The sequence below is a fragment of the Anthonomus grandis genome, chromosome 9 (genome assembly GCF_022605725.1).
Source record: "Anthonomus grandis grandis chromosome 9, icAntGran1.3, whole genome shotgun sequence".
Classification (NCBI taxonomy): Eukaryota; Metazoa; Arthropoda; class Insecta; order Coleoptera; family Curculionidae; genus Anthonomus; species Anthonomus grandis.
The window spans coordinates 18581555-18594036 of NC_065554.1; the positions used below are offsets into that span (position 1 = coordinate 18581555).

At 33.1% G+C, this 12482-nt stretch overlaps 1 protein-coding gene across 1 annotated transcript in view; it reads right to left on the minus strand.

The window, feature by feature from the left end:
• The window catches only part of LOC126740407 (interaptin), a 35663-nt gene that overhangs the window by 8655 nt on the left and 14526 nt on the right, over positions 1–12482 (minus strand). The window contains exons 7-13 of the mRNA XM_050446421.1: positions 11488–12106; positions 11166–11426; positions 10785–11108; positions 4598–4796; positions 4222–4540; positions 2979–3204; positions 2704–2922 (exon numbers count right to left, since the gene is read on the minus strand). Coding sequence (XP_050302378.1) covers positions 2704–2922; positions 2979–3204; positions 4222–4540; positions 4598–4796; positions 10785–11108; positions 11166–11426; positions 11488–12106 — 2167 coding nt within the window. The remainder of the gene's footprint in view (positions 1–2703; positions 2923–2978; positions 3205–4221; positions 4541–4597; positions 4797–10784; positions 11109–11165; positions 11427–11487; positions 12107–12482) is intronic.

Below are 12482 nucleotides of genomic sequence, written 5' to 3' on the forward strand. Positions count from 1 at the left end.
AAAGTAGAAGAATTGGAAAGTGTGACATATAAGAAGTCTTAAATTTGAGGTTAGTAAAGGTTGGAGTACTGCTGAATTAATAAAATACGAACGCGAAGACCAAGTTATATGAGTAATTGTTCAGGAGAAGGACAACGGCAGATCAAGAGCGACATGGAGTGACGTAAATTCATAGTGCAGAAAAAGTCCGTTAAGGCCCTAGCACAAGATCCAGGGCTAGGATGAGCAAGTATAATGTAGGGCTGCCATTCGAAAGAATCGTCATCGATAATAACCGGTCCATTTCCCGAGACCAACAAGGGAAATAAGTACATCCTGGTTGCCATGGATTATTTTAGTCGATGGCCGGAAGTCTTTGCTCTTCCCAACCAAGAAGCGGTGACAGTAGCTGAGGTTTTAGTGAACAATGTCTTCAGCAGATTTGGGGTCGCTTTAGAGATCCATTCTAATAAAGGACGGAATTTCGAATCTAAGCTGTTTAAAAAACGTTGTGAACTGCTTGGAATTCACAGAACACGGACAACAGCCTTACATCCGCAATCTGATGGCATGGTGGAGATTCATCAAGACAATCGAAGAACATTTTTCCAAGGTGGTGGATGAACATCAAAAGGATTGGGATCTCTACTTGCCAATGTTTTTGCTGGCCTACAGGTCCGCAGTTCATCGATACGACTGGGTTAACACCACTTATATGGTTACTTGGTGTTTGGTACATCAAGCAATGAGGAAATCAGAGTGGAGGACTATGCGGACGATGTAAAAATAAAACTACACGATGTTCACGAATTGGTCAAAGAACGACTAAGGATTACAAGTACCCGGATAAAGACTCGATCCGACCCTAAAGCAACCAGTTCAGGATTTAAGCAAGGTGACAAAGTGTAGCCTTGGAACCCTCAAAGAAAAAAAGGGAAATCACCAAAGTGATGCCAGCCTGGGAAGATCCATATGCGGTAGTAAAGAGGATGAGTGATGTCATCTATAGAATCCAGCGCAACCCTAAGACAAAGATGAAGGTAATTCATTTAGATAGGCTTAAGTTATATTTAGGTCAGGCTGATCGGGACGATCGAATTTAAGAGGAGGGCAATGTTACAATGTTGCCTTACTACGGCCCTGTGTTGGTCAGATTATTCTAATCCATTTATATTCGTTTATATTTGTACTTCTGCTAAATTTGTAGAACATTCTGCTAAATTTCTAAAAATTAGTAGGAGAATCTAATTGGGAATATATAGAGGGACCTGATTCGATGTTAAGTTCAAGTGCGCTTATTTATTGAACCCACGGGAAATCCGTAACACTATTATTGGACCTGTAATTATTAATAGTAACCTTAATAGGGAATTTAATTATATAATAATTAATAACCTTAATAGTGGAGGTTCGTAAATGTTCGTAAACGTAGATTTTGAAGTATAGTATTAAATTTCTCGGAAAAAAATGTTCTTTTTACAACTTTACAACCCTCTAGTTCAAAATTATTTTTTGTTGAATATCATCGCTGCCATGTAAATCGCGAGGAATGATAGGTCCATACTTTTTTGAAGATAAAACGAAACATACAGTGAATTCAGAGCATTATCTGAGGAAGTCTGCGCAATTTTCAACAAAAGAACATGGTTCCAGCAGGTTAAAGCAACGTACCACACACAGATCCAATGCGTCTGCCACGAATTCGCGGAATTTCTCGAGGAAAATAATTTCGAGAAGAGGTAATATAAATTGGCCTCCACACAGACCTGATTTGAGTCCTATGGACTTTTTTCTGTAGGGTTTTTTCAAATCTAAAGTCTAAATATCTACGTAAATCAACTTCACTGGTGCAAAATTGATGTAAACAAAGAAAACATAAAGTCGCGGTCTAACAGCATATAACAAATGTCTACACCTGTTTCTTTAGCTAGAGCATCATAAGATCAAAATTTTCTTTTAGGCTAATATTATTATAATAAATATATGATTTAGTTAGTTGGTCTCTTTGGGAAGAATGGATGAGATTTTTGTATTCCCTGGTGCATTTAAAACAAAGTATTCGCTACGAAATGGGAGCCATCACGGAGCCTACTAATTAATGAACATTTATTCAATAAACGGCTTAATTTATTTTTGATTGATTTTTTAAATATAATTTTTTTTTTGAGGCACCTTGTATATAAATATGAGATATTTTATTTCTTCTGCAGGTAGAGATGAATATATTCTAGCATCTTAAAAAAAATCTGTCCATAAACCAATTAAAAAAAAAACAGCATTTTTAAGCAACCAGGGGCCGTATTTTTGAAACCATGCGAGAATCTTCGAATGCGAACAAAGTCGAGCGGCAAAATTCGCACACTAATTAAAAATTGTATTTTTAAACAGCATTCGAAATTTCATTCGCATACGAACATGAAAATGTAGTGGCAACGTAGCAAAGTCAAGTGCTATTGGAAGAGACACTGCATGCGAAAAAGTTCGTATAGGATGCGGTGAAAAATACGAATATCGATTTTTCACGCGAAATCCTCTAATTTCGATCAAATTCGAATGGTTTCAAAAATACGGCCCCAGAATGTACCAACTCAAATTTTCCCAAAAAAATATTTAATTTTCTAGTAAATTAGAATGCATATTTTACTCACCCGTTTTTAGTTTGACGAATTTTAAAATTTAGTTACGCTAAAATTTAAAACAAAATTGTAACAAATATTTTCTTACCTTTAATTGATCTCTCTGCCGTTCCAATTCCGTTCTGGACTTTTCGAAACTTTCCTTCTCGCTTTCCAACAATTCGCATCTCGCTTTATACTCTTCAACCTGATCGACTAATTTATCATGTTCTTCATTAATATTTTTATTATCGGAAGATAACTGGTTCACTCTCACTTTAAGTTCCGAAATTTCTTGATTCAGTTTATCGCATTCGCTTTGTAAGGCCTGCAAAAGTCCATATTAAAAACATGCTTTAATGAAATTCGATCTTTAAGCTTTACCTCATTTTGTTTTTTAAATTGGTCGAGATCTTTTATTTTAGATTTGAGTGGTTTTAAACTATCACGCTCCTGAATGGTTTCTTCCAGCTTTTCTTTTAACTGTTTGTTTTCCTGCATCAAACTGTCTTTGTCTTTAGTGAGTACAGTAAATTGCTGCTCTATCACGGCCATTTCTTTGGTTTTAAAATTAAACTGCTCCGTTTTTTTTCTTAAGTCATTGTTCAGCCTAAATTCAAAATACTTATTATTCATTTTATAAAAAATGAGTTTATATATCGTGTTAATAATAGTGTGTTTAGAGGGTATTAATAAATTAGAGATACATGAATTGTCACTTTAGCAATTCGTAAGTTCTAATTCAATCACAAGATGTACTTAAATCTAGTAGGTACATATGGTGACAAAATTCTCAGATAATTTGATGTTGTAATCGAAAGTTGTTTAAAAACATATATCAAAATAAATTACATTTCTGGAATACCACTTGTTAAATTCCAATTCAGACTAATTTAATCTGCCTACTTAAAAGGATATTTAACTTTAAATACTGGTTATACATTACCTGCTCAACAACAGTAGTAATGTTCATTTACATGACTTTCTTCTAGAACATTTATTACTTTGAGAATCAGAAATTTAAGTCAAATATATTTTTCAAACAATTTAACCTAAATATCTTTATCCATATACCAGTAATGATTTGAATTGTACTTATTAATCACTTTAGTTGCTGTATTCATATGGATACAAATACAGGAACTTTTGATTTAGGAATACAATCTCATTGTAGCCACATGGTCATAATGTCCAAATATTTGGATAATATTCAGGACTAACAATAATTAACATATTAAGGAAAATAATGTTATTATTAATATTATCTTAATAACAACTAAGAACTGTGTAATTAATAACTAATAAAAGGGTATAACTAATAAAACATGAGAAAAGATCAATGTATTGAGCGAGCCAAATAAATCATAAGACAAACTTTTATTCATTCATTTAAAGGTCAAAATGACTGAGAATCATAACTAATTAACTGCGATTAAAGCACTGCGATAAAATAATATCCCTAATATTGTAAATTTCGCCTAAAACTTGGATCCTTAAAATACGAGTATTAATACATTTATAAATACTCACGGTAATTAAAGGCAAACTTTTTAATTATTTTTTTAAATAAAAATTTGTTTTCACTTTTCTTTTTTAACTAAAACTTACTATTTATGAATATACTTACTTAATTTTCTCATTCTCCAATTCGCTTAATTTTCTTCTCGTGTCATCGAGTAGGGCAGCATCGCCAGAATGTTTATTTTTAGCTTCTTCATATAATTTTTCCACGCTTTCTAATGCTTGCTTAATCTTATTTATCTCAATATTATTCTTATCTAATTCCTCTTGCATATTCTTCAATTTCGCCAGGGCGTCTTTCTTTTGCTTCTTTTCATTTTTCAGGGTTTCTGACATTTTCTTGTGCCTCTCTTCATATTGATCTATTTCGTTCCGTAGTTGGTTCATTATAGTGGTCAGTTCTTCGATCCTTTCTTGTCTAGTTTCTGTAAAAATTAAAACATATTATATAATATAATTTGAAAAGTTGTACTTAATCTTACGCAGATCTTTCGTTAAATAATCAATGGCCTTTTGCAACCTCGCTACCTCTTCCTTAAGCAGATCAATTTGCCCGTTTGAAAATTCGCTTTCTTCTTTTAATCTAGCATTTAGATTTTCCTTTTCTTCTTTTAAAAGAATAATTTCTTTAGTTAGTTTATTTAGTTGATCCTCAGATAGTTCAGATTTTTTATTTCCTAGCTAAAAATAAACAAATTTAATACAGAAACGGAATTATTTCTAGCTCCAAAGTCATACAACTAATCGAGTGATTAGTTGTACATGTGGGTTTTCTGCTAAAAGATCTTTAATAAGATTAATTTATTATAAATATAATATTAAAAATATAGTCTTTAGAGTCTTTATAAGACAAAAATTTCAGCAATTTTCATTTGTTGTATCAAGAAAAGTTTTTCGTTTCTATTTTCTCACTAAATTAAAATAAACAATAGAGTAAACAGGAACATTTATTACAGCTCAAAAGAACGGTATGGGAGGGTCTTGGTTGAGGTTAGAGAGAATATTAAGTCAAGCATGTTAATGATAGTTAAAAAAGGCTTTTGTCGTACTTGAATAAAAATGGTAAATATATTATCTTGATTCTTGTTATATTCTAACTCAGATGTCTCAATTTAGGAGAAACTCACGCATAATTTATAGGGCAAACTCACATTATAACTTTATTATTGAGGGCGATTTTTTGTCAGATGTAAGATGGTAAAAGTCGGGGCTGTTGGTATCTCATTCAACTCTGTTGCAAATATTTTTTTTTTGTATGGATGGCTGGATGGCTTTGTCTTAGTATTTTGCCAGTTTTGGTTATTTAATGTGTCTATAAACGTATTTAATACCTACTTTTCTTTTTTAAACTTTTTACAAATTAATAAGATACCTATAATAATAGCGCCGTGCTGGATTTATATTTTTCTCTAATGTGAAAGGTATAAAAGAGCAAATAATAGCCTATGATGCGATATACCATATTATTCACCATCTCATAATTATTATGATACAGAAAGCACTATTGATTTTAGAAATTGTAACTTGAAATTGAAGCTTCAGTAGCCTGGAGTTATTTAACTATTGTGCTATTCCAACTCTATACATAATATTAAGAGTCAATAGAGAGGTTGGGCATAATTTTTGAGTCATTTCAGCAATGTAAAAAGAATATCTGATCATCCTGACGTTATGGCATATTCTAAATATCCATGTGTTGTCTGAAATATCGCCATCACCTTGCCAGGTTCATTCTCATATGGACCCAATGGAGTATCTCCCTTTCTACTAAAGAGGTGTGTATGTACACTGTCTTATCCATTGTTCCCAGTTATTTAATTTTTCCCTGAGGAAAGCTTATTTTCCTAAATTCTCGAAACAGAGTTATATGTACCCAAGTCATCAGTCAGGAGACAAGAGTAACAGAAATAAAAATAATATAAATAAAGAGGCATCTATCGTCAATCCATGGGTATAAAAAGTCTAAATAAATTAGTTTTGAGTAATGGAACAATCTATATTAAATAACATGTATTCATCCCAAAGAATGCATGACAACAAACCTGCATTGAAGCAATTAAGAGTGAATTTCCAGTGCACAGGATACAATGAGAGCTTTTGACAAAAGTTACTTTCCCTTGTTACTGGCTAAGTGCCTGGGCACCAGAGGTGGAGCCTTGAACTAGTTGGCAAGTTTTCTTGTAGAAATAGAGGATGAACGCCATTATACCGGATATATTACGCGAATATACAGGTACGCATTGTCCAAAATAATTTTAGACAAATTTAATTGCCTCTCTATGCGAAATAAACGATTCCCCAACCTGTATATACACAGAATGACATCGATATGCTTGTAGCTTGGTCTAATATGTATAGTTTTTGCTTGAATGCATTAAGATGTTTTGTGATTATATTTTCCAAAAAAGTTTTTTTAGCGTTTTGTTTATTATATTAATGAAGAATCTCTGTCAATATTTCCTTGATATTGTTTATAGCAAACCACCATGTCATATTTTTTACTATTTTCAAACGCTTTCATTGTATTTATTATTTTTGTTAAACTAATTATGATAAAATAAACGTCAATAACTTGAGACAATGAGTATGTTGCCTACTTATTGTCATGGTTTACTAGAATGCCTTTATATTATCTACTGGTTGCCTTGAGCTTGATCTTGTACAGAGTGCAAGCTCTGACCTTATTAGTTGCCATGAAAATGATTAAATAATAATATTAAGCTAAACATTAGGTATTTTGGTTTTTAGAGCATTTATTGGAAACTAAAGTATTTAATGTTGTATCATTTTAAGGAAAAAAAAACTTATAGGCGTCGAAAAATACAGAGTGTATGGCTTAAAAAAGACCAAGTTGTCATAGCTCTTAAACGCCAATGAATTCTACACAAAAATATCTATCCAAAGCAGTGTTCACCTTGTCTCTACCTTAAATAATGTGCGACCTATGGCAGCTCCGTGTGAATTTTTTTGTTTAGGTACTCCAGGTAGAATTTATCTAAATAGCAGAAGAAAACCCATCATAAGTTTCGTTATTGATACAATTTCATCACTATTAGTAAAACTGGAGACCATTTGGTTAGGATCCTCCAATTTATGCCAAACACTTTCAGGAATTCGGAATGCTTTGACATTCGTTTAACAATGCTCGAGCTATTTGGCTACTATTGTATTTCATGAAAATGATGCTCCACCCAGTTTGACGAATTCACCTTTCACAGATCCAAGAATAACCACCTTTTTAACTTTATAATATATGGTACTAAATCTAGAAGGTGTAATGGAAGAACAGCTCCTGTAAAACTAACTCTCAAACAAACAAAAAATGGATAGAATTAGCATTTGCCACAAGACAACGCACATTTTCATTCATCACAACATCTTAGCATTTTGACTCATGCCCAACCAAAAAGGAGAGTTGATAACACTAGACTCATAAATGGAAAACGTTCTGGTCTGTATCTCAAAGGTAAAACTAGTTAGTTCAATTCTGTTCTGCAGCATTATTAGTTTCACAAAAAAGTGGAACATGTTTGCGAAAGCGGCAAAGTTTTATCTTTAAAAATATGCCAAATATCCTGCAATTACAACCAAAATGGGACACTACGATGGAGTTTCACAGAGTAGAGATTTTACCTTACACACCTTAAACGTTCGTTTTGTCTCGAGTATGGATAAATAGTATGGTCATATTACTTTACGCATATAGTATGTACGCCTTATAGAGAAGGTACAGAGAAAATTTATGCGACTACCTTGCAATGCTATCATTGGATAGGAAAATCTAATTTTCGAAATTGTGTTTATTTTAAATTTAGCAAGACGTTTCGGTTGGAAACTACCACCAATAATTATCAAGTAAGTGTACACTAACAATAATATCTCTTCTACAAGCATATAGGAGAGACAGTGTAGAGGTGTATGACGTCTGGTCATACGTGAAGCGCCTTGTTAAAGGTTCCTTGGTTTTGCGTGATGTAAGTTGCTTCCAGGAATTTTTCTTCCAATGTTGATCCTTGTACAAAACATTTGCTTCTGTCCAAGATATGTTGTGGCCATTGGACCAAGCGTGTTCTGCTATTCTTAATCTGAAACTCAGCTTACTTCGTCGAACTCCTTCGGGACACTGACGTTAGACGCACCGCTAAGCTAGTAAGCTTTGACGTTATACAAATGTGCCCATCGGAGAATCTCTTAACATCGTCACGAAAGGAGTCAGAAAGGCCGTACTGGACTTTCACTGTAGAGAGTGATAAATGTTTGGAGCTTAAGGACAGCTCATTCTAAACCGAAGCTGTGGCTTAGATGTCGATAATACATTTATTATTTAGAAACAAAAGAAAGACAAAGAGCTAGTAAACTTACTGGAGCACCTCAATAACATTAGGCGAAGCATCAAGTTCACAATGCAGTTGGAAACTGAGTAAGCACCGCCCTTCTTAGATGTTCTTGTAAAGAACAACAATGGACGCCTAAGGACTTCAGTCTATCACAAACCAATACACACAGGACAACTCCAATCATCCTGGTTCAACAAAGGTGGGAATCCATAAAACCCTGTGTAGAAGGGCAGCCACAATATGTAACAATAATAATGACTTCAACAACAAATAAAGAAAACATCACCAAAGACTCAAAGCAGAACAGGTATTCAAACAAAGTAATAAAGACCTCTATTAAAAATGCGGCAGAAATAACAAGGAAAGAGCCACAGCAACTGGAGGAGCCTGCAGGATTTTTAAGGATTCAAGAGTATACGATCAAGACAATCATACGAGGTTTAGTATTGAAGACTGAGTCTATTAAACATCAGGAACTGTATAGATTAAATCCCCTGTGAATGTGGAGATTCATAGATAGGTGAGACAAAGCGACCAGTGGAATTGAGGACAAAAGAACATCAAAAGTGGACTCGAACATGAGAGATTTCCAGATCAGGAATAGTAGAACAAGCTTGATCCAATGGCTAAAACAACACACATTAGACAGAAGGAAAGATTTTGAAAACTTATTGAGGTATTAACGTCTGGTGGAGTGGTCTGATAATCTTCGTATTATCTTAAACTTATAATGGAATCAAACTGCCAAAGTAAGAATTAAAAGCAATACAACGGACAATTTCATTATTTAAGAAAGGAGGAGGATAGGAGTGCATCCTGTGACCTATACTGATTAAGGTATATTCGGAGGAAATATTTTAAAAAGCACTGAACAAATCAACAGATGGCGTTATTATCAATGGCGAATGTCTGTATAATCTGCGATACGCAAATAATGTGGGGATCATGCGCATAGCAAAGAAGGATTGTAGCGGCTTATAAATCGAGTAGTTACCGTCTGTGAGGAATATGACATGAAAATTAATATAAATAAAACTAAAACAATGGTAATCAGTAAAAAACCTAAATGCTAGCGCTAAGATAACCCTAATCGGGAACACCCTAGAAAGAGTGAGGAAAATTACATATCTGGGCTGCATACTCAATGATAGTGGGGATCATTCAGTTGAGATAAAGGGTAGAATAGAAAAGGTGAGAGCAGTATTTAATAACATTCTTAAGATGCTGTGTAATCTCAGACTTAACCTGAAAACCAGGTTCCGTGTTCTGAGGTTTTATATTTTTAGCATATGGGTTTATGGCGAGAAAACGTTTACCCTAACAGAAACAACACCAACAGTAAAGGCCTTTGATATGGTGCTACCGCAGTATGCTAAAAATTCCTTGTACAAACCATACTACCAATATGGAGGTCCTAAACCATATGGAGAAACAAACAGAAATAATGAATACTGTCAAATAGAGAAAAGTCAATTACTCTAGACATATAATGAGAACCGAAAAATACAGAACGCTACAACTTGTAATTTGAAAAAAAATAGGCGAAAAAAGGGGACCAGTCAAAAGAAGGAATTCATGACTGAAAAACTTGTGAAAATGGACGAATATGACTTTAATTGAATTGTTCCGAGCTAAAATTGATAAAATCAGATAGGCTAATGTAATCGCGAGGCAATCTGAGAGGATAATGCACAGTGAGAAGAAGAAAGATCTTGTGCAAGAAAAGGAAGAAAAGATAACTCCTGGAAGCAACTTACATCACGCCAAACCTAGGAATCTTCTGCGCAAGCCAACCTGTGGAATAGCTATTGCTGTTATTTTACAGTTTACACTTGATAAATGTTGGAGATGCATACTTCCTAACCTAAACGTTGTACTTAATTTAAATTAAAGATAATGTAATTCTCCATCTTTCAAAAATTTAATAAATACTTTATATCCCAATCTAATTTTTTATAACAGATGCAAAAGTATAATTGAGGGCTTTAAGATTTATGAACGGCTTTGTAAGAAAATTTATAAGAATCAAGAGTGAACCTATTATTGAAAACTAATCAAATCAATTTATTTGTTAACTAATCAAAGTGCAAAATGAATAGCAGAAGTTACGACGTCGTATTTTTTTGCTTATGGATACTAGAAAACGTATAACTATAATAATACAATCAGAAAACTTCCAAGTATTTTTTATACCCAATATAGATATATCTCAAATAAATCTCTCCTTCTCTCTTCAAATAAATCTATAAATGGTAAAAAAATATTCAATTTTAACCCATTTGCTTTAATATAGTTAGATAAATAAATGTAATCACTTTTTAATTTCACTCACCTCGAACGTATCTATTAAATCTTGTTTCTCCTTACGAAAACTATTTTCCATTTCGGAGTTTTTCTCTTCTAACTGGATTATTTGCTGATTCAACTCGTCTATTTTATTTTCTATGTGACTTCCTTTGGATAAGGCCCTTTCGAATGTTTTCCTTTCAGTTTCAAACGAGTCTAATAAATTTTTATTTTTTTCTTCCAATGATTTCACTTTCAGTTCTAGCAGACTGCATTCGGTTTTTTCTATTTCCAAGGAATCAATTTGCTCTTGCTTGATATGGAGCAACTCTTGCAGTTTCGCGATTTCTTGTTCCTTAGCCAAGTTATCCTAAAGTATATGTTAAAAAATATAATAAAAATTAAAATATTAAAAACTTCAATTTACCTTATGCAACTTAACGATAGTTTCCTCTTTTTTCTTCAAATATTCCTTGAATTTTGCCACTTTTTCGGTCAACCTATGATTACTACCTTCAAGATCTTTAATTTTTTCATCTTTAACTTTTAGTTCCTGATGTTCGACTAAAATTTTATTAAAAAGCACCCTTTCTGCCTCGAAATTCTTTAAAAGCTCATTGCGTTCTAGCTCCATTTCTTGCAATTTTAATTTCAGTAAATTGCATTCTGATGTCTCCAGCTCAACTGCCTGTAATCAAAAGCAATACGTTCATTTATTTATCATTTAAGAAAAAAATTAAAGGTTTTACCTGTTGTCTCTCTTCAAATATTCTGACTTTGCCAAACAGCTCTTCATTGATCTTCTTTAATTCCAAATTTTCTTTAGCTAAAATCACATTTTCTGTCTTAAGTTCCTCCTTGTGGCTAACGAGCTCCTCATCTTTTTTATGGAAACTTTGGTCGTATGCCTCCCTTTCACGTTCAAACGATTTTATCAGACACTCCTTCTCGTTTTGCAACTGTTGCACTTTAATTTGCAACAAATTACATTCGGTTTTATCCATGTTTATCGCTTCGTCTCGCTCTTCCATTATCCTTAACGCTTCCTTGGCTTTCTCTAGTTCATGTTCAACTTCTAATTTTAATTTGTTCACTTCTACAATGGTTTTTTCCTTTTCTTTTAGGAATCCTTTTAGCCTCGCGATTTTTTCTTCCAATTTTTTGTTTCGTTCTTCCAGTTCGCTTATAACGATATCTTTCACTTTTGCCTCGTTGTGCTCCTCCATGACTTTGTTAAATAATTTCCGCTCCAACTCGAAACTCTCCAATAGAGATTGTTTTTCTTTCTCTAAAGTTTGAACCTTTATCTCGAATAAATTGTTCTCGGTGGTTTCCAGTTCGAGGGATTCTTGTTTTTCTTCGAGAAGTCTGAAAATAATAATATACTTAAACTAAAAAGGTAAATACTAAATCAGAGGTATTATTTTGCATAAACGTTACTTTGTTTTTAAAAAAGTTAACTTGAAATAAGAAAAAAATCGACGGAATTTAGTTTATCTTAGGTATTTACTTTAGTTAAGACAAAATTAATTATGAGGTAAGTTTCCAGTATATTTTCAAATGTTTTTATATATACTATAAATAAGAGCAATTCACTTGTTTGTGATAAAGAATATTAGAAAATCGTGCCCTCCTCTAATTAGTAAGTATAACAATTTAGTTTTGTGCAGTTTGTTCATACTGGAGATGGTTGTGCTTTATTTTAAGATTGACTTTAAAAATTGTGACTTGTTGGCATTGTAAA